This window comes from Ceratotherium simum, chromosome X (genome assembly GCF_057802395.1).
Source record: "Ceratotherium simum simum isolate JZ-2026a chromosome X, ASM5780239v1, whole genome shotgun sequence".
Taxonomy (NCBI): Eukaryota; Metazoa; Chordata; class Mammalia; order Perissodactyla; family Rhinocerotidae; genus Ceratotherium; species Ceratotherium simum.
Genome location: NC_141940.1, coordinates 40,289,257 through 40,313,177, shown reverse-complemented (window position 1 = coordinate 40,313,177; position 23,921 = coordinate 40,289,257). Strand labels below are relative to the sequence as shown.

The 23,921-nt window shown below is 36.2% G+C and overlaps 1 protein-coding gene across 7 annotated transcripts in view; it reads right to left on the bottom strand.

The window, feature by feature from the left end:
- The window catches only part of NUP62CL (nucleoporin 62 C-terminal like), a 105,138-nt gene that overhangs the window by 30,076 nt on the left and 51,141 nt on the right, over positions 1-23,921 (bottom strand). For all 7 annotated transcript variants that reach the window (XM_087426882.1, XM_087426885.1, XM_087426884.1 and 4 more), the window contains 7 exons: positions 19,058-19,162; positions 17,425-17,526; positions 12,626-12,782; positions 3,015-3,165; positions 2,708-2,757; positions 2,433-2,567; positions 565-676 (listed from right to left, as the gene is read on the bottom strand). In XM_087426882.1, coding sequence (XP_087283008.1) covers positions 565-676; positions 2,433-2,567; positions 2,708-2,757; positions 3,015-3,165; positions 12,626-12,782; positions 17,425-17,526; positions 19,058-19,115 — 765 coding nt within the window. In that variant the 5' untranslated portion in view covers positions 19,116-19,162. The remainder of the gene's footprint in view (positions 1-564; positions 677-2,432; positions 2,568-2,707; positions 2,758-3,014; positions 3,166-12,625; positions 12,783-17,424; positions 17,527-19,057; positions 19,163-23,921) is intronic.

The following is a 23,921-nucleotide window of genomic DNA, read 5'->3' as shown; positions in this document are numbered from 1 at the left end:
GTATTTTCCCATGCTTATAATACCTTTATGTTATGAGTTAAGCAGGATCCTATGAGGCAGGTGGAAACCTAATAACCATATTTAACAAAATTTCTATGGAAAAATATATTTTAAGTCTCAAATAGTTGACATCAAACTTTTAAGATAGAACATATTAATAAATTAAGGATTGCCTGAATATACCTAACAGAATCAAACATATATACTCGCAATTATATGACTATGTAGATAAATAAGTAAAAGGAAGAATGAACTAGCTAATGAGTAAGCGAACAGAAAAATTAGTACAGGGACATATTTAGTTATGCGAAGAACAGAGAGAAAACCAAAGTAGGGAGGAAAGTCATTTTTTTACCCTTCTGGGAATAATCACAAAAAACTCACCACCTTTTCTGTCCTTAAATATTTCCTGCCACACTAACTATACCCAAGAGCTTCGTATGTCTAGAGGCAGGTAAGGAGCACTATAGTGGATAGGAGAAGGTGATTAGCTCAAGGAACCACACAGAATGCTAATTTCACACTAAATCTTGGTTGTCTAAATAGATAAAGCAGTTAACACACCGGGTCAGTAGTGTCAGCAGGACTTCCAAATGCATTCAGGTGCTCAATAATGTCCTTGAGATCTTGGGCCATTCGTTTCAGCTGAGCATCTATATTTCCTGCTAATTTGTAACTGAAAAGGCAGGTAAAATAAAGGATTAACAAGCAATGTTTTATCTACTGTGTATTGTTACTTACATACAAAGATGGTACTGCCAACTGGATTTGCCCCAATTCCCCTACCTTCTCAGTGGGTCTCATTTATGACTAATGGCACATTTTTATGGATGCAGCATTCATGAACTTATTATTACCATATTCAAAAAAGACTCCATAGGTGAAGGCTTTTATCCACCTTGCCATTTTCACAGTCACCTATTTACTCTGGATAATGTTCTGGGGAGCTCTGAAGCAAAAGAACTCGTTTTTGGTGCCAAAATAAACCCACAGGACATTTAGACATAGAAGAAGTTATTGCTGTTTGGCAATAGTCAATAAGTGCTGAGATGTCTTCAATGATTTTGAACACATAAATTTTCAAAGAAAAATCTTATATAAATATACTCCATCATCCAACAAAAGATGTTTTGAGAAATGAGATTGACAATAACTAAAGGCAGACAAATCTACTAAGTTTACAAAAAACTGATTAGTTGGCTAAATTCTCAAGATTTCCACCCAAACTATTTACACACACACACACACACACACACACACACACACAGATACACACACACACTTAACCTAGTCAAGAATATGTTTATGAGAATTAAAGTGACCAGAGGGTTTTTCAACCTTAATGTCTATAAATATTAAAGGATTCAATTAGATTTATTGATAACTATCTACTGCCTTTCTGTCCCAAAGTACTTATGGATAATTGGTTGCCTAGATTGTTGAAGATTCTGGTAAAGATTCCATCACAATATAATAGTGACAACATAAGAGCAATTGGAAAGGAACTAATGTTTCAATTATTTCTTTAAACTACAGTTAGGATCTCATGGCCAAAAACATAACTCTATATGTTTCAAAAAAATGAGAAAGCAATGCAAAAAAAAAAAAAAAAGAAATTCACAAAGGCTGAAATACAAAAGCAGAAACAGAACTAGGGTCCATACAGATTAGTTATACTTACCACATTTAACTCACTTACAAAAAAGCTAACTCGCAAACCTTTTAAAAATAAGCTCAGTCTTAACTCACTAAATTGATAAAATGAGGCCAACTTAGTCTCAATCTAGTTTATGTAGCACATTCACATTCACAGAAGTTCTCTTAACAAAACTTTATAATTTGGCCTGATTACCAAATCTCAGTTCCAGAGAGACAAAGTTACTGTGGGAACATTGGCAATGTATCAACCAAAGGTAAAGACGGGATCACACACAAATAAAATATATCCAGCCCAAGACATCGACAAAATCATTCAATTTTTGAGAGCTATGCAGTTTGTCCCCAGATTAACAAATTGCCTTTAAAATAGCAAATGATTTATCACTGAAGCAATTGCACGAACATTAGGTTTAAAAGAGTCAATATAAATAGAACATAAATATCCCACAATACTATGACACCACACACATAAAATTTGTATTTCTAATTTAAGAACAAACTTGACAAACACAAAAACTTTCCAGTGGCCGTGTATAAACTTGAGATTAACAACAGTGTACAAAATGCTATAAAACAAAATTGCCAGAATGATTACTTCATTTTCAAGCATCCTGAAAAGATAAACAGAAAAAAGTCAAATAAGTTGATAAATGGCAACTACAAGAACTTGTCCTTTTCTACCAGTTTTTAATCCCTGCCTTTCAATTCCATTTTTTCCCTTTCTAATGGGGCTAAGTCCTGCCCCATTCCTCGATCTTTATTCAGTTACTTACGTCCTCTTACGCTCCTCCTCTTCATATGGCAGAAAAACAGACCCACTATGGTCCTTCACAGACTCCTCTAAAGGGGTCAAGAAATCTTCTAGTTCCTTCTGCTCTGACAGGATAAAATCTAATTCTCGTTCCAGCCTGAACAAAACAAGTCAAGAGAAGGGCCGATGAAAGGAATTTGGAGTGACAAAATAAATGTCAATGAACTACCACAAGGGAAAAAAAACTAGACAGAGATAGATCTTTACTCTTTCAACCCAGGGAATCTAAGATTCTACCTTTGCTGATCCAGTTTTGCTTTTTCCACTTCTCCATGCAAAGTAATAAACTATAAAGAAAAATAATAATATAATAATGTAAATATCTGAATTTATATTGTAATTTTAAAATAATATTAATTTTTTCATGTACACTTCAAATATTAAATATTTCTTAATTCAAGGCACTTATTACCTAAGGAAATTATTTTTAAGTTGATCACCAATATCAGAATAGAAAATTAACCACAAAACAAAAGTCTATTCTCTTGCATTCATCTGAAAATACTTGTAGAATGCAGGTAGATTAATGAGAATATCTTTTTACCTTCTCACTATTCTCAATCAATGTACAGTCCCAATCATTGACCTGGGTGGCCTGGTGAAGAAAGTGATTCTCTTGATCCTCTAACTCAAGGCTCCATTTGTTTATTAGACCATCCAGCTGACCATACGTCATCACAGGAGTCATGATCGCACTAAAAAAAAGGATGCCATATTTTTACAAGTATGATCAGATTTTTAAAATGAATAATATAGGAGGACTCAGAGACGAAAATAGCACATGAGCAGACCTGCTCCCCAACAAAACCACCATAACTGGTAAAGATTATTTTAAAAACAACCAAAGTCTCTGGAAATTATCCTAAAGGAATACAGCAAATAAAGAAAGATTTATTAAGAAATCTACTAAATCTCAGTAAGAACACCTAAAGTCTGTGCCACAACCTGCTCCTTTCCTTCCCTTTCAGCTCAGCATGATGGAAGCTCCATTCTGGGTGCATGTGGCCAAAGAGATAGGTTTCCCTATCCCCACAGCTCTTAGTCAAAGTGATCCATCCCCTGTCTAAGCAGTCTCCATGAAACAGAGTAGGCAAGCTGATCTTCCAAACCCCACTAGGCAGAACCAAGTGGAACTCTGATTCCCCTGCCAGCTGGTATCAATAGATTGAGCAGGTAGCTGATTTTCCATTCCACAACCAGGCACTGCCCTGATTCCTCCACTAGGGCAGTGTCAGCAGGGCTGGGCAGAGAGGTCATCATCAATTCCCTACCCAGCAGAGGTAGGCAGTGGTCTAATTGTCTCACCAGGGTACTGTCAGCAAAGTCCGGTGAAAAGCTGAACCTAAATCCCCACCTAGCAGCAACAAGACTTAATAAGGCAGAATGAGACAGGGTTAGTTACAATTATGCTTCACCCCTTGTCTTCAGTGTCACTGGGACCCAATGGGGAGCTAACCTCTATACCCACGTGGCATCACTGAGACTGAACAAGGTAGAGCAAGTTGGGACTAGTAAGGACTCCACTTTCCACCACCCCTGGTGTCAGCAAGGCTTAGTGGAAAGCTTAACCTCCACACCCACTGGAAAAATCAAGACTGAACAAGGCAGAGCAAAGCAGGGCTAGTTGGCACTCTGTCCCTCTTCTCCCCAGAGCCCATGTCAGTGAGGCTCTGTAGGGAGCTAAGCTTCTATAACAACCCAGCATCAACAAGGCTGAATGAAGTGATACAAGACATAGTTGACATCCTGCTTTCTCCCTCCTCTTGTGTCAGTGGGGCCCAAAAAGAAGCTGAAATTCTGCTTCCACCTTGCAGCAACTAAGCAGTATGAGTTCGCCCCATACTTCCCCTTATTCTGGGGTCCTGAGGGCCCAGCTGGGAGCTGAGCTTACATCCCCACTTAGAGGCAACGAAAAGGTGTGACTCATTGCCCCACTTTCACAGAGAATGAGTCAGCAGGGCTGAGGGAGCTGAGAATATCTTTTTACCTTCTCTATCTTTAACTTCCACACCATTCATCTGCATTGAGGCAGTGAGAGTTAGGGCTTCACTTTTGCTGGAGTGGTACGGGTAGGGTCCAGTGGGAAGCTGAACATACAAATGCAACTAACGCTTGTACTACACTTTCAACAAAAGGATTGACTGATGAAAAAAGATGTAAATAGGACCCAGACTCTCCTAACATCATAGACAATATGTTCAGGATACAACTGAAAATTACTCATCATATCAAGAACCAGGGAAATCACAACTCTAAAAAGAAAAGACAATCCACGGCCATCAAAATTGAGAGGTATCAGATGTTGGAATTATCTGAAAAGTATTTTAAAGCAATCATCAAAAAAATGTTCCAACGAGGGCCAGCCCCATGGCTTAGCGGTTAGGTGCGCCCGCGCTCCACTGCTGGCAGCCCGGGTTCGGATCCTGGGCGCGCACCCACGCACTGCTTCTCCAGCCATGCTGAGGCCGCGTCCCACATACAGCAACTGGAAGGATGTGCAGCTATGACATACAGCTATCTACTGGGGCTTTGGGGGGGGGGGGATAAATAAATAAAATTATAAAAAATAAAAAATGTTCCAACGAGCAATTATGAATTTTCTAAAAACAAATTAAAAATAGAAAATCTCAGCAAAGATATAGAAGCTATGAAAAATAATCAAATGGAAACTATAGAACTGAAAAATAAAATAAATAAAAAGCTCACTTGAAGGGTTTCATACTACAGTGGAGATGACAGAGGATATAATAAGTGAACTTGAGGATAGATCAATAGAATTTACAGAACAGCAAAGAGAAAATATGCACAAAACATGAAAAAAATTTCTCAAGGACCCAGAGGACAGTAATAAAAGAGGTGACATTTGTATCATTGGAGAATAGTATGTTAGGAAAAGAAAGAATGGGATTGAAAAAGTATTCTGAGAAATAAAGGTAAAAACTTTCCAAATTTGGCAAAAGATATAAAACTAAAGATATAATAACCTGAGCAAACCCCAAACAGAATAATTCAAAGAAATCCACACTAAGACACACAATACTTAAATTTCTGAAAACTAAAGAAAAAAATCTTGAAAGCAGCCAAAGAGAAACAACATATTACTTAAAGGGGAACATTAATTCAAATGACAGATTTTTCATCTTAAACCATGGAGGCTAAAAGGAAGTGTCACAACATTTTTCAAGTACTGAAAGAAAAAAAGTTGACCACGACTTCTATATCTGGTGAAAATGTCCTTCAGAAATGAAGGGAAAATAAAGATATTCTCATGCAAAGTAAACTTAAGAGAATTTGTTGCTAGCAACCCTACCCTTGAAGACTGGCTAAAGAGAAAGGAAATGAAAACAGAAGAAGGCTTGGAACTTCATAAAGGAAAGAAGATCAAAATGGATAAAAAGGGTAAATAAAACAGACTATTCTACTTTACATGAGCTTTTTAAATCATATTTGATGGTTGAAGCAAAAAATATAACACCACATAATGTGGTGTTCAATGTACATGAAGGAAATACTTGAGACAATTATACTTAAAAAGTAAGAAGAGTAAAGGGAACTGAATGGAAGTAAGGTTTCTACACTTCACTCAAAACAATAAAACTGCAATATGTTTAGACTGTTATAAGTAATGTATGCATATTGTAATGCCTAGAGCAACTAGCAAGAAAACTATACAAAGCAATATACTCAGAAACACTATAAATAGAACAAGATGGAACCCTAGAAAATGTTTGAATAACCCACAGGAAGGTTAAAAAAAAAGAGAGAAAGAAAAAAATAAAAACAGGAGTAACAAACAAAAACCAAATAATAAAGTGGCAGACTTAAGCACTAACATATCACTAATTACCTTGAATGTAAATGTGCTAAATATACCAAGTGAAAGATAGAGATTGGCAAAGTGGATAAAAACTATGATCCATCAATATGCTGCCTACAAGAAACTCAATTCAAATAGGACACAGATAGGTTGAAAGTAAAACAAAGGAAAAAGACATACATGAAGATTAATTTTTAAAAAGGAAGGGCTATATTAATATCACATAAAGTTGATCTCAGAGCAAATTATCAGAGTCAAAAAGGGCCATCACATAATGATAAAGGAATCAAAGCACCAGGAAGGCCAATAATCCTAAACATATAGGCAACCAAATAGCAGAGCCTCAAAATACATAAAGCAAAACTGACAGAGTTAAAGAGAGAAATAGACAAACCCACAATAACAGTTGGGGACTTCAAAAAGCCATGCTTCACAACTGAAAGAAGCATTAGAAAGAAAAGCTGCAAGGATACAGATCTGAAAATACAATGAAGCAGCAGGATCTAATCACATATAGAAGACTCCACCCAACCACAGAAAACACAACTTTCAGGTGCCCACGGAACATTCACCAAGAAAGGCCATATCATCATCATAAGATTAATCTGAACAAATATAGAAGAATAGAAATCATACAGAACATGTTCTCCAACCATAATGGAATCAAACTAGAACTTGATATAGAAAGAAAATCTCCAAACACTTGGAAACTAAACAACACACTTCTAAATAATCTATAGGTCAAAGAAGAATTCGCAAAAAAAAATTTAAGTACATAGGATTGAACGAAAGTGAAAATACAACAGAACAGAATATGTGGTGCACAGATAACACCACGGTGAGAAGGATATTTATAGCACTAAATGCTTACATAAGAAAAGAGGAAAGGTCTCAAACCAATAACTTAAGTTTATAGCTCAAAAAACTAGAAAAAAGAGAAAAATGCAATGCCACTAGAAGGAAAATAAAAGCAATAGAGAATAGTCAATGAAACAAAAGTTTTGAAGTAAAACTGTCACTATTTAGAGATGACATGATTTTTATATACAGAAAACTCTAAAGAATCCACCAAAACACTATTAGAAATAATAAACAAATACAGTAAAGTTGCAGGGTACAAAATCAACATATCAGTTGCATTTCTATACACTACCAACAAAATAGCAGAAAGAGAAATCAAGAATACAATAACATTGGGGCCGGCCCGGTGGTGCAGCAGTTAAGTGTGCGCACTCCGCTTCATCGGCCTGGGGTTCACAGGTTTGGATCCTGGGCGTGCACCGACGCACCACTTGTCAAGCCATGCTGTGGTGGTGTCCCATATAAAGTAGAGTAAGATGGGCATGGATGTGGGGGCCAGGGCCAGTCTTCTTCAGCAAAAAGAGGAGGACTGGCAACGGATGCTAGCTCAGGGCTAATCTTCCTCACAAGAAAAAAAAAAAAGAATACAATAACAATTATAATTGTAATAAAAAGAATAACCTAGGAATAAATTTAACCAAAAAGGTGAAATACCTGGACACTGAAAACTATGATATTGTTGAAAGAAACTGAAGGAGACACCAAGAAAGGGAAAGATATTCTGTGCTCATGGATTGGAAGAATTAACATAGTTAAAATGTCCATATTACCTAAAACAATCTACAGATTCAATGCAATCTCTATCAAAATCCCAACATTTTTCATGGAAATAGAACAAAGAATGCTAAAATTTATATGGAACAACAAAAGACCCTGAATAGCCAAAGCAATCCTGAGAAAGAAGAAAAAAGCTGGAGGTATCACACTCTGATTTCAAAGTATACTACAAAGCTATAATAATCAAAACAGTGTGATACTGGCAGAAAAACAGACACACAGGTCAATGGAACAGAACTGAGATCTCAGAAATAAATCCACACATTTATGAGTAGCTAATTTCTGATGAAGAAACCAAGAACATACAATGGAGAAAGAAAAGTCTCTTTAATAAATGATGCTGGGAAAACTGGACAGCCACATGCAAAAGAACTATCTTACACCATACACAAAAATTAACTCAAAAATGGATTAAAGAGGGCCTTCCTAGTGGCGTAGTGGTTAAGTTCACATGCTCCACTTTGGCGGCCCAGGGTTCCCAGGTTCGGATCCCGGGCACAGACCTACACATCGTTTATCAAGCCATGCTGTGGCAGGCATCCCACATATAAAGTAGAGGAAGATGGGCACAGATGTTAGCTCAGGGCCAATCTTCCTCAGCAAAAAGAGGAGGATTGGCAACAGATGTTAGCTCGGTGATAATCTTCCTCACCGAAAAAAAAAAAAAAAAAGGATTAAAGACTTGAATGTAAGACCTGAAACCATAAAACTTCTAGAAGAGAACATAGGCAGTATGCTCTTCGACATCAATTTTAGCAATATCTTTTTGAATTTGTCTCCTCAGGCAAATGAAACAAAAGAAAAAAAATAAACAAATGGGACTACATCAAACTAAAAAGCTTCTGCAGAGCAAAGGAAACCATCAACAAAATGAAAATATCTACCAACTGGGATATTTGAAAATCATATTTCCAATAAGGGGTTAATATCTAAAATATATAAAGAACTCATACAACTCAATAACAACAAAAAAAACCCACCCAATTAAAAAATGGGCAGAAGATCTGAACAGACATTTTTCCAAAGAAGATATACAGACAGTCAGCTGGCACATGAAAAGATAGTCAACATCACTAACTATTAGAGAAACGCAAATCAAAATCATAATGAGTTATCAATTCATGCCCATCAGAAAGGCTATTATTAAAAAGACAAGAAATAAGTGTTGGAGAGGATGTGGAGAAAAGGGAACATTTCTACACTGCTGGTGGAAATGTAAATTGGTGCAGCCACTATGGAAAACAGTATGGAGATTCCTCAAAAAATTAAAAATAGAACTACCATATGATCCAGTTATTCCACTTCTAGGTATTTATCCAAAGAACAGAAAAACAATAATTTGAAAAGATATATGCACCTCTATGTTCACTGTAGCATTATTCACAATAGCCAAGACTTGGAGACAGCCTAAGTGCCCACTGACAGATGAATGGATAAAGAAGATGTGGTCTATACATACAACGGAATACTCCTCAACCATAAAAAAGATGAAATCTTACCATTTGCGTCAACATGGATGGATTTTGAGGGTATTATGCTAAGGGAAATAAGTCAGATGGAGAAAGACAAATACCACATGATTTCACTCATATCTGGAAGATAAAAATATAACAACAAAAAACAAATGCATAGATACAGAGAATAGATTGGTGGTTACCAGAGGGGAGGGAAAAGAGATGAAGGGGGACATTTGTACAGAGATGGATGGAAACTAGACTTTTGGTGGTGAACACAATGTAGTCTATACGAAAGTCAAAATATAATGATGTACACCTGAAATTTATATAATGTTATAAACCAATGTTACCTCAATAAAAAAATGGAAAACGTTATGTATGCTCTTTAAAAAAAAAACTACTTCCTTGAGAAAACATCAATAAAATTGATAAAAGAAAGGCAGAAATCACTAATGCCAGAAATGAAACAAGAGCATATCCCTACAGCTATTAAAAGGACAAAAAGGGAATATTTTGAACAACTTTATGCTCAGAAATTTGACCACTTAGAAGAAACAGACCAATTCCTTGAAAATCACACACTACTAAAACTCATTAAAGATAAACTGAATAGTCCTAAAACCATTAAAGAAATTGATATGTAATTTATTATTATTATTATTTTTTTTTTTTTTGCTGAGGAAGATTAGCCCTGAGCTAACATCTATTGCAAATCTACCTCCTTTTTTGCTTGAGGAAGGTTAGCCCTGGGCTAACATCTGTGCCAATCTTCCTTTATTTTGTATGTGGGTCGCCGCCACAGCATGTGTGACGAGTGGTGTAGGTCCGCGCCCGGCATCCAGGCCCACGAACCCAGGCCACCAAAGCAGCACGCATCGAATTTGATGACTATGCCACAGAGCCAGCTCCCTTGATTTGTAACTTAAAACCTCCCAAAAAAGAAATATCCAAGCCCAGAGATTTCACTGGAGAATTCTGCCAAACATTTAACGAATTAACACAAATTTGACACAATTTCTTCTGTACAACAGAAGAGAAGGGAATACTTCCCAGATCATTTTATGAGGCTATATTACCTGCATATCAAAACCAAAGACAGAATAAACAAACAAAGAAAAAAAACTACAGGCCAATATCTCTCATGAACTTAGGTACAAAAGTCCTCAAACAAAATATTAGCAAACAAATTCCAAAAATGTATAAAAAAATTATATACTATGACCAAGTGGGATTTATTCCACATATGCAAGGCTGTTTCAACATTTGAAAATCAATCAGTGTAATTCACTATATCATCAAACTAAAGAAGAAAAATCTTAAAAGATTGTATCAATTGAGGCAGAAAAAGCATTCGACACAAATATATCCAATTGATTTTGACAAAGGTGAAAAGCAATGAGGAAGACAGCCTTTCAATGAATGATGCTAGAAAAATCGGACACCCATAGACCAAAAAAACGAACTTCAATCTAAATCTCATACCTTATACAAAAATTAACTCAAAATAGATCAAGAGCTTACATGTAAAATGTAAAACTATAGAACTTTTAGAAAAAAAATAGGAGAAAATCTTTGGGATCTAGGGTTAGGCAAAGAGCCCTTAAACTTGACAGTAAAAATATGATTCTTGAAAGGAAAAATTGATAAATTAGACCTCATCAATTATAATTTTTTGTTTGGAAAAATACCCTGCTAAAAAGATGAAAAGACAAATTATAGACATAAAGAAAATATTTATAAACCGCATATCTGACAAAGGACTGGCGTCTAGAATATAGAAAATTCTCAAAACTTAACAGTAAAAAAAGAAATACAAGTAGAAAATGGACAAAAGACATGAACAGACACTTCACCAAAGAGGATACGCTGATGGCAGATGATAAACACATGAAAAGGTATTCAACATCATTAATCATCAGGGAAATACAAATTAAAACCACAATGAGATATCACTTCACATCTATTAGAAGGGCTAAAATAAAAAATAGTGACAACACCAAATCCTGGTGAGAATGTGGACAAGCTAGATCCCTCATACATTGCTGTTGGGCGTGTAGAATGACATAGTCACTCTGGAAAAGAACTTGGCGGTATCTTAGAAAAATAAACATGCAATGACCATACCCCCCAGCAACTGTACTTTTGGGCATTTATCCCAGAGAAATGAGACTTATGTTCACAAAATACCTGTACATAAATGTTCAGAGCAGCTTTATTCATAATAGTCAGAAACTGGAAATAACGTACATGTCAAGTCCATCAACAAATGAATAGTTAAACAAACTATGGTACATCCACAACACCATGGAATACTACTCAGAAATAAAAGAAAAAACAAACTAATGATGCACATGACTTTATCTCAAGGAATTATGCCTACTAAAAAAAAAAAACAATCCCCAGAGATTGCATACTATATGATTCCATTTGTATATCTGTATATCATTTCTTTAAATGTCAAGATTATGGAAATGGAGAACAGATTAATTGTTGCCCAGGGTCAAAGAAAGGAGGGGAGAGTAGTGGGTGTGGCTATAAAAGGGCAACAGGAGGGATCCTTGTGGTGATGGAACTGTTCTATATCTTGATTGTATCAATGTCTATATCCCGGATGTGATATTGTACTATAGTATTGCAAGACGTTATTATTGGGAGAAACTAGGTAAAGGACACACAGAATTTTTCATATTATTTCTTAGAAGTACATGTGAATCTACAATTATCTCAAAATATAAAGTTTAATTTAAGAAAATGAACAATTAGAGAGGAACGTGGAATACATTGTAAGAATACAGGCTCTAGAGCTCGACTGCCTGAATTTTAATCCTGGCTCAGCCATTCCCAAGTGTGTGACCAGGGGCAGATTATAAAATTTCTATGTGCTCCAGTTTTCTCATCTATAAAACAGGAACAACAAGAGTACTTACCTCATAGGGTTATTATGAGGATTAAACGATATGATGTTTGTAAAGCATTTCACATTGCTAAACATATAGTAATTACGCAATAAATGTTAGCTATTATTAGTAATAGTAATAACTGTATTATAATGATAATAAGACAAAGGCGTGCTGTTAATTATTCAACTTCCTAAGCTACAGAAATCCTTTCTCTAACTGCTCCTTCAACTCTGAGTCATTTACCTAACTTTCAAACACTGTTCTAAAGCTACACAAGCAAATTATGTCCCGTACATGATAAATAAAATGAAACTCACATAAATTTTCAAATAAATAGGCTTACTTAACAATCGAAGTAAAAGGTATGGAAGTAATACCGACTGGGACAGTGTAACTAATTCCAGTTGATGGCAGTGGTTCTAAGTTGAAGGTAATGCCACTGGTGGTTGTGGTAGTGGTGGTGGTGGTGACAGTGGTGGCGGTGGTCGTTGACGCTGTAGCTGGAAAATAAAATGCATAATGTTAGCAAGAAATGAGAAACTTACTTTATTTTAGTCCTTGAGCATTCAGGATAAAAACTATAGAAGCATTCTTTAAAATGTGAATTTGAATGCAAGTTGTGTGGATTTGAACTCAACATTGTTGTAATATGAAGTGATATATGGCAGGCCAGGTATCTGAATTAACCTTCCTGCTAAGAACTAAAAATCCTGGATAAATTTGTAAAAAAAATAAAATTTACAACCTAACCAGACCTACAACCATTTGAATCAATCCTCAAAACTCTTCCCATCAAGAAAACTCCAGACCCAGACGACCTCACTAGTAAGTTCTACTAAACTTTCAAGGAAAGAATAATTGTAATCTTACACAAACTCTCTGTACATCTATATCTTTGCATACTTACATGGAATATATCTGCATAATTAATTCCTAGAAATGAAATTGCTGGAAAGGGTCAGCATGCTCTAAATTTTAATATATCTTGCCAAATTGCCCTACCAAAAAGATTTTCCCAATTTACATTCCTATCAATAGGGGAGGAGCACCTGTTTCTCTACATTATAGCCCATACTAGGCATATATGTTTGCCAGCCTACTAGGTAAAAGACTCTCAAAGCTTTATCTATAGCCCAGATCTCTCTCCTATGTGTCTTTTTCTATTGCACCCGTACTAGAATGCCCTGCTCTCTGTAGACAAAATTTTCAGTATAGTTCATGGCCTAGCTCACATTCTTCCTTCCTCATGTTTATCACCCACATCTCTTCTACTCATCATTATCTGTTGGTTTTCTGAACTTCTATAGCACTTTTAGTTTTTCCTACACACTGAGCACTTAAAGAACAATGCACAGAAAATTGTGGCTGTTGGGGACTGGAAACGTTTTCTTTTTTTCTTTTTGGTTCTCTGTATTTTCAAATGTTTTTGTAATTAGTAAATGCTGCTTCTGTAACAAGAAATTTGTTATAAAAATATAACATGGACACAATTGTTTGTTTTACATTATCCTTGCTTTCCCAATTAGCAATATTTTCAGGTTAATGGCCACACTAGATAAATACATAAATCATGGTACCTGCCAATATACACAGCCTATTCTAAGGGAAACTGGACCACTCAGTTACTGCTGCAGGATCCTGCTGCAGGCCACACTAGATAAATACATAAATCATGGTACCTGCCAATATACACAGCCTATTCTAAGGGAAACTGGACCACTCAGTTCCTGCTGCAGAATAAAGAATGGATCAGATACCCATTCTTTATTCCAGTAATTCTGTTCTTTGCTCCTGGTTCACAGCTGACTGGGACAAGAGTGGGCATCTGAAATACAGGAAGCCATCCCTGGCTTCCTGGCAGCCTATGGGAGGGTCTGGCGCAAAAAGCTCTAGCCAAATGGGGATAAGATGGGCCAGAATCTCATTTTTATAAATTTGGAACTGTGGAAAGAATCAGCCTGTAGGTAGAAATATGGAAAGAATCAGACTCTAAGCAGAAATTTGGAAATATTTCCAAAAGTTTAGAAAGAATCAGACTATAGGCAGAGGAAGTTGAAAGGACTGACAGAGGAAGAACATGAATTAGAATTAAGGAAGCATGAGCAAGTCAAATTAAGAATAAGCTAAAACAGTAAGGCAGAAAAAGAGGAAAGGAAACCAATGAGAAGCCAAAAAAAAAAAGCAGACAAAGGGAGAATAGCTGAATTATGTTTATACAATATTAGATTCAGGAGGTCCCTAAAGCTGCCTTTTGAACAAGTCAACTTTCAATTTCATTGAAGTTCAGTGCCACCACAATACTTGTATTAGATTTCCACAAGATTCCATTTCCCTTTTGGCCACAAGGATCCTTACAATAATTCCTGCCATTCTTTGTGTTAGCCTTTGTGAGGTGGGATGAGCACCACAAGGGAAGACCATGCCCAATCACAAAGGATCCCTGGGGTCACTATCACTCAAAACACTAGAGAGATTACAGGTTGGATCCCATGTGGCATTCTTTACAGCTATATGTCATCATGTTCTTCATCTGAGAATAAAAATCTTATCCAAAAAGAAATCCTTCTCCAGAAATGCTGAAAATTAATGACAGTATCAAGACCCTCTTTTATTGATTAATTCATTCAAACATCGTGTAACTACTATATTCAAGACAGAAAAACAATTAAGAAAAACACCAGTCCTTCTTGTAAAGCAGCTTATCTTCACCCAAAGAAGATTTTTTTCAAAAAGTAATCTGTATTTCCTGACATGGACAGATGTCCAAAGATGATATATACTTAAGAGAAAACAGCAAATTCTAAGACTACATGAATGTGTGCGTGTGTGTGTGTGTGTGTGTGTGTGTCCCACTTTTGCAAAACAAATACATTTAACATGTGTTATTATGCATTTGGAAAAAAGGCAGGGAAGATAAACACCAAATTACTCTCTGTAGAGAGAGTGATATATGTATATATGTATATATGCATGTGTGTATAATTTTTATAATAAAAAAAAGCAACTACCATCACTACCACTAAAGATACAGCTAAACAGACAAACAAAACACCTCCCCAAAGATGTTGTGATACCTTCAGGAAATTAAGACCTGTCAACCTAAACATAAGAGAATTTTGAGTCATAAAAAAAGGTATGATTATTTTAACCTTTTTATACAGTGTTTATCTCTGTTCCTTATTTTTTATGCTATTTTAAAAAGGTATAAATTAGCTCTGGCGTAGGAGATAACATTCAAATCACAATAATATTTCAATTAATACTGAAAGAAGCAAAGGATTTGAGAATGAAGCTTCTATCACAGTCTGATTTTGTAAGTTACAACGTTGGTCTAATCTAGATACAGTCAACTCTAAATTATCTGTGTAGTAAAAGAGAAGCACAGCTCTATAAATAATAGAAAATAATTGCATACCAAATTTGGATTTACATTTAAATAAATCTCATTCTGATAGTCTTAAAAATAATTATATAAAATAGTGAAACCATCCTTTAAAAGATCCTACTATCCAATTTTACTATCCTGTCCCCAATCAACAACTGTGTATCTTACTCCACGCTGGGAATGGACATCATTATCTTCTCAGACTCACACAAAAGATGAGATTAATGACAAGCAAGCTTCTCTTAAAACTTGCTGATTATGCCTAGGGCAGAGAATAATCCCAAATGGCTATAAATTTGCAGATACAGACATTTGAAAGCTGTGACACAAGGTTGATTTGTGAGATGAAGAACCTGAGCAAGTAAATACATTTGGGGAGAAGGAAAGGTGAGTAGGGGGTAAAAAAAGACACTCTGGATTGGGGGTGTCAAGTTGAGACATATCTGATGGAGAGGTGGGTAAGAACATAAGGTAGTGGTGGATGGAATGGAGATAAGGGATGGGCTAGTAGCAAAGGTACCAGTTTGCAGGAAGGAATTTGAGACTTCAATAGGTAGAGGGTAGGTTATGGCAGAGTCACCAAAGAGCCTGTCAATTCATATTTCAATGATTCAACTCATGACTGAAAGAATCAGTTCTTTGTTCAGCATTTTATGGGGGAAATTATGAGTTTTATATATATATATTTTTTTTTTGTGTGTGTGTGTGTGTGTGAGGAGGATCAGCCCTGAGCTAACATCCATGCCAATCCTCCTCTTTTTGCTGAGGAAGATTGGCCCTGGGCTAACATCCGTGCCCATCTTCCTCTACTTTATGTGGGATGCCACCACAGCATGGCCTGACAAGTGGTCCGACAGTGCGTGCCCAGGATCCGAACCCAGGCTGCCAGCAGCGGAGCACCGCACTTAACTGCTACACCACGGGGCTGGCCCCATGAGTTATATTTTTTGCAAATACGGTAACTTGTAAAGTTCTCAAGACACACACTTCACAACTCTCATAGGTTGCCAGTTAGCCTAGTATGCAGTAGAAACTCAGTTGGAAGTGTTGGTCATGCAAAAGAATAAATAAATAAATGGTGTACATCTCTGTTTAGGAATAATTACTTTAAGCTTAAAAGAGATTGACTTCTTGTTTATGCCAAGTTTGAAAAAAGATTCATTTCAGCCCTAAGTGAACTTTTTAAAGTAAAAACAAACAAGACTTCACTAAAATGGAGTCTGACTTAAATGCTAGGTTTAATTAGCAACTGACCCCTAACCATCCAGCTCACCATAGCTATAAGGCAATGGGTAACCAAGTTTTCTTCAACCTACAACCTAACTAGCTCCTACCTGGCAGAAATAAATTTAGGATAGGTCTGCAGAAACTCTTGTAATCAGCTTTAGGAGAGGGTCAACTTTAATAGTACAGGTCAAAACTTTAACTTTTAGGAAAAAAACTCTATCAATCCTAATATATTGGGTCAATTTAAACACTATGATCAATAATTATAAATCTTAAGTTTAAAAGTTTACAAAAATTTGATAGCAGCTTTGATTGTAGTCATCTCAAAAAAGTAGTATCATTGATATCAACTGTCTCATTATACTCTTTGGCATTTGTCAATATTGGTGTACCTTTTTGATACTCTGATGAGATGATAAAAACCTGCTTAGACAGTCCTAGAAGCTATGGAATACAACCTACTTACTGTTTGTTATGCAGTACATTTCCAATGAGCATCCAAACACATCCCAATAATTCTAAAATCTTACTAGATGCAGTAGTAGGGGCTGTTCCACCTGCTCCAGGGAATTTTAATCCAAATCCCAAAGTCATACCACCAAGTGTTCCAGCCGAAGTTGTTGGGGCACCAACTGCAGAGAACAACACAAACTATTACCGTTTTAATGAAAAACAGTGAGGAATTTATATAGAGTCTTTTTAATCTGAAGAGTTCTTTAGAAACTTTTGGCTAAAATTCAAACAACTAGGGTCAATCCATTTATATGAAATGTCCAGAAAAGGCACATCTATGGAGACAGAAAATAGATTAGTAGTTGCCTGGGTCTGAGAGATTTTACTGGGATGATAGAAATGTTCTAAAACTGGATTATAGTGATAGTTACACAATTCAGTGAACTTATTAAAAATCACTGAATTGTAAAACTTAAGTTAATTTTATGATATGTAAGTTATACCTTATTAAAGTTAATTTAAAAAATACTGAGGTCAAGATTTCTTTTCATTTTGTAGGCAAAGACATCAAAGACAGGAAGGAAAAAAAGCCCGTCAAAGGTCAGAGGGTAAGCCTTTGATTGAAAATGGAATTCATTCAATAATTTTAACTCCCAACCTCAGACGTCATCATAGTCACAAAATCTATTGTAGTTGAGAAGGATATTGCTTACATATATCAAAAGGTTTCCAGAATCTCAGTTATGTCTCAAAATTGTAAGTCTGCTTGGCAGAAACTACAACTCAAGCGGTAATTAGTAATTTTAACTAATGTTTACCTATGCCAACTACACAAGAGGATAGGGATGGTAGGCCACTATTTTCATACTCGACTAGGCATCAGCAATTCCTGGCAAGTTTTATTGCCAGGAATGGTGACAATATTGCTATAACAGGGCTTTAGGGGTACCATATTACAGCTAGGATTACAATAACAAAGTCTAATGATGAACATCATGGCACTGTGAAGATGCCTCGAAAGCACAGTCAGCTCATATGGAACTGTAAGAAAGAATTGCCTAAGACATATACAGAATTCAATATTCTCAATATTTGCTCTTACTCTACTAATGGAAGATACATAGCAAAGAAGTTGGAGTTATAAGATACTCAATGTGTCACTTCTCAGCTCAAAGCATCTAGATGTTCCTCTTCAAGGGAAGAGGCCGTGAGGCATCACATAGTGTTAATCAAAACCCAAAACTACAGCTGGTCCTTTTGTTATGTAACACTTCTGATAGGTAAAATGTAAGGACCACAAATCTGGTCTATATAGAAGAATACACTATAGCAAGGCTCCAGCATTTATTTTCCATTTTACCCTATTCACATGGATAATAAAAAGTCTTCCCTTCAGACATACCTGGCAAAACTCCTACTCTTCCTACTCTGATTAGCTTCAAGAAGTTGTTTCAAAACATTACAATGTTAATGAATTATATGCTTAAAATTATCACTCTAAGCTGTAATAATCATGTTAATATAAAATCCACAACTAAAGCCATGACAATTAGGTTCTTAAGCAAAGCAACTACTGATATTAGCAGTTATAGATAGGTTCAAGCATAACGATAATTTATGAGATGCAGGAGATCCACAGCTTATAATGGCAAATTGAGTTAAGTGGCCTAATGCAAAATAATACCATTTTCTTTGCAACCAGTAACTTACATGAAAGCCCAGTGGCAGCAGTCAAGGTAGAAGCATTTGATATTGAGGAAAACAGCATGGTGTTTGAATTAACAGCGGCAGCAACAGTAGATACTGAAGCCAAACCTAAAAATAAAAGTAACAAGCAGAAAAATACGTCACTAAAAATAATTTTTTAAAAGTAAAACACCATTATAACAAGGTTCATTTATATGAAGAAATAAAAACAAAATAAGGAAAATCCAGTACCCTGAAATCTAGTAAATATGACATAGTAAAAGCCTAATTAAAAAATATATATACCCTATAAGAGGTTAATATCCAAAATATCTAAAGAACTCATACAACTCAACAAGAAAAAAGCAGACAACTGATTAAAAAATGGGCAGAGGGTCTGAACAGACGTTTTTCCAAAGAAGATATACAGATGGCCAACAGGCACATGAAAAGATGTTCAACATGACTAATTATTAGGGAAATGAAAATCAAAACCACAATGAGATATGACCTCATGCCTGTCAGAATGGCTATTATTAAAAAGACAAGAAATAACAAGTGTTGGAGAAGATGTGGAGAAAGGGGAACCCTTGTACGCTGCTGGTGGGAATGTAAATTGGTGCAGCCACTAGAGAAAACAGAATGGAGATTTCTCAAAAAATTAAAAATAGAACTACCATGTGATCCAGCTACTCCACTTCTGGGTATTTATCCAAAGAACATCAAAACATTAATTCAAAGAGATATATGCACCCCTATGTTCACTGCAGCATTATTCACAATAGCCAAGACTTGAAACAACCTAAGTACCCAACAGATGAATGGATAAGAAAGATGTGGTATATATATACATAATGGAATACTACTCAACCATAAAAAAGATGAAATGTTGCTATTTGTGACAACATGGAGGGACCTGGAGGGTGTTATGCTAAGCAAAATAAGTCAGACAAAGACAAATACCATATGATTTCACTCATATGTGGAAGATTAACAAACAAACACACACATAGATTCAGAGAACAGATTGGTCGTTACCAGAGGGGTAGGGGTGTGGGGGAAGGGCGGAAGGGGTAAGGGGCATGTTTGTATGGTGACGGTTGCCAACTAGACTTTTGGTGGTGAACACAATATAATATATACAGAAGTCAAATATAATGATGTACACCTGAAATTTACATAATGTTATAAACCAATGTTACCTCAATTAAAAAAATACTTCATCAGTACTGCTTAGTACAGCCAGCCTTCTAGCACCATCATAACAAAGAAATTCTACTTTACTAAAAAAGTAAACATAAGAGGGGTATCCACTTCCAGAATCGCAACATAGGAAGTCCTGGGAACTCATTCCCCAGTGAAACAACCACAAATGGTAAAAAATATGAAAAAGAAACATTTGAAATCTCTGTAAATTGTCCTAAAGATATACAACAAATGAAGAAACATTTATTCAAGAAAATCTGCTAAAACTCAGTAACATCAGTGCACGTCTGTGGCATTTGAACCACAATCCACTCTCTTCCTTCCCTCCATCTCCCTGGCTCACCTTGATGGAAAGCACACTCCAGGCAGGAGTGGCCAAGACTGGACTCCTTCTTCCTCCAGCTCCCAACCAAGGGATACAGTATCTCATTGGAAGGGCAAGCAGCCAGCATTTCTCATCACCTCCAACACAGAGTTAAAGGGTTGAAATTCCTGGCTAGTACAGCCAACAAGGGTTGAGGGGCTCCCTTCCTCTAGTCAACACCCACCCATAGGGCAGAGGCTCTATATCAGGCACAGCAGGCTGAGAATACTGGGGCCCCATCACCCTTGCCCTGATTGTCTTGCCTCAGCTCACTTATAGGGCTGAGGTTTCATGCCTGAAGAGCTAAGCAAAACCAGAGGCAACTGCCACTGCCCAGTGCCCAAAGCACTGGTTCAAAGATTTAACCCAGAAATAAAGGCAGCCCATAAGAACAGAGAGTTCCCAAGCTATCTCCAAATGAACTGAACTTTATTTGAAACAGAATGTGGGAAGTTCAAGCCAAAGGACTCTCGAAAAAATGGAGATTTTGGTGGTAAGCAATTAATAGGAGGCAAGTAGCTTCATGAGAGCAACGATTTAGGCTGTAGGCCAGCTAGTTTACCAGAGATAACCAGGGAAAGAGACAGTTGAAAAGAGCCCTTCTCCTGAGAGCAGAAGAATTAAGTACTCATACATACTACACCACAGATGAATCTTGAAAATATTATGCTAAATGAAAGAACCAGACACAAAAGGCCACATACTATATGATTCCATTTATATGAAAGGTCCAGAATAGGCAAATCCATAGACAGAAAGTATATTAGTGGTTGCCAGGAGCTGGGAGGAGGGAGTAATGGGGAGTGATGCTAATGGGTACAAAGTTTCTTTCGGGGAAGATGAAAATGTTCTGGAATTACATAGTGGGGATGGTTGCACACTCTGTGAATATATTAAAAACCACTGAACTGTACACTTTAAAAGGGTAAATTTTAAGATATGTAAATTTTAAGATTTATGCTGTTATTAAAAAAAACACATGACCATCTCAATATAAGCAGAAAAAGCGTTTGAGAAAATCCAACACCCTTTCATAATGAAAACACTCAACAAACTAGGAAGAGAAGGGAACTTCCTCAACATGATAAAGGGCATTTATGAAAAACCCACAGCTAACATCATACTTAATGGTGAGACTGAATACTTGACCACTACCATCAAGAACAAAACAAAACTGCTTATACCACTTCAATTCAACAATACATTGTCCCAGTCAGGACAATTAGGCAAGAAAACAAAATAAATGGCATCTAGATGGAAAAGGAAGAATGAAACTACCTCTATTCATAGATGAATGATCATGAACAGAAAATTCTAAGGACTCCATAAAAAATCTATTAGAACAATAAACAAGTTCAGCAAAATTGCAGGATACAAGATAAATATATATAAATAAATTACAATTCTATATACTAGCAATGAACAATCCAAAAATGAAATTAGGAATATAATTCCATTTACAATTGCTCGAAAGAATAAAATAAGAACAAATCTAACAAAAGAAGTGCAAGATTTGTACCCAGAAAAATACAAAACATCACTGAAAGAAATTAAAGACATCCTAAATAAATGGAAAGACCTCATGTTCATGGATCAGAAGATTTAATATTGTTAAGATGGTGTAGTAGACAGAAAAATGGTCCCCAAAGACAGCCACATCCTAATACCCAGAGCCTGCAAACATATTACCTTACTTGACAAAAGGGACTTTACAGATGTGATTAAGTTTAAATATTTTGAGATAGGGAGGTTATCCTGGATTATCCAGGTATGCAAAATCTCATGACATGAATCCTTAGAAGTAGAGACCCTTTCCAGACTGTGTGGTCAGAGGGAGATGTGACTACAAAAGAATGGTCAGAAAGATGCAAAGTTGCTGATACAAATGGCCATCTACCACATGAAAACATACTCAACGCCATCAGTCATTAGGAAATTGCAAATCAAAACTATAATGAGATACCATTTCATACCAACTAGGATGGTTAGAATCAAAAATACAGATAATATCAAGTGCTGGTGAGGATGTGGAGAGATTAGAAACCTCATACAATGCTGACGGGAATGTAAAACGGTGTAGCCTCTTTGGAAAACTTCCTCAAAGTGTCAAACATAGAGTTACCATATGACTCAGTAATTCCAGTCCTAGGTATCTACACAGAGAAATAAAAACATATATTCACACAAAAACGTGTACATGAATGTTCAGAGCAGCATTATTCATAATAGACAAAGGTGGAAACAACCCAAATGAACACCAACTGATGAACGGATGAATAAAATGTGCTATAACCACACAATGGAATTTTATTAGGCCATCAGAAAGAAAAGAAGTACTGACACAGGCTAAAACATCAATGAGCCTTGAAAACATTACACTAAGTTTAAGAAGCTAATCACAAAAGACCACATATTATACGACTCCATTTATATGAAATGTCCAGAATAGGGAAATCCACAGAGACAGAAAGCAGATTAGTGGTTGCCAGTGTTGGGGCCCAGGGCGGACCACCCCAAGATATCCCACAATAGCATACTGATTATTTTGAATTAAAGTTACTTAAAAAGCAAAAAGGGCATTTTGACCCTCCTGTCTCTGCTCCCCCTGAAAGCAGGAAATAAGTCCCCCATGTGAAAGGTGCTCTCCCTGCATCCTTATCACCAGAGCTAGGGAATTCAGGGCCAAGAAGCCTGTATAAACAAACCTTGCTAATGTACTACCTGAAGCCTAAACTCTGCTTAAATTCCTCACTAATTATGTACCCTAAACCTAAGTTTCTTTGTCCTGTCAATTCTTCACAAATTTATTGTTTCTTTGTGTAAAAGATATATATACTGTCTACTGTGTTCACTCCCCGAGCATCATTTCTCTATGATCTCCAATATGTACGTATTAAACTGCGTTCTTCTCCTGTTAATCTGGTCTTGTGTCAATTTTACTATTAGTCCAGCCATAAGAACACAAGAAGGGAAGAAAGGGGATTTTCCCCACCCCGACACCAGGGACCCGGGGGGGTGGGGAGAATGGGTGGTGACTGCTAATGGGTACAGTTTTTTGGGGGAGTGATGAAAATGTTCCAAAATTGACACCGTAATGGCTGCACATCTCTATGACTATACTAAAAACCAATTAATTATACACTTTAAATGGGTAAATTATATGGTATTTGAATTATATAATTATAAAACTGAGAAAAAATAATAAATGGAAGTCTAGAATAAAGTTTCAGAAAACAAATTACCTGTCTCTTGCTTTAAAATTTAAAATAAAAACTATAAAAAAATAAAGCTAGAGAAATTAAGTACATAAAGAGACAA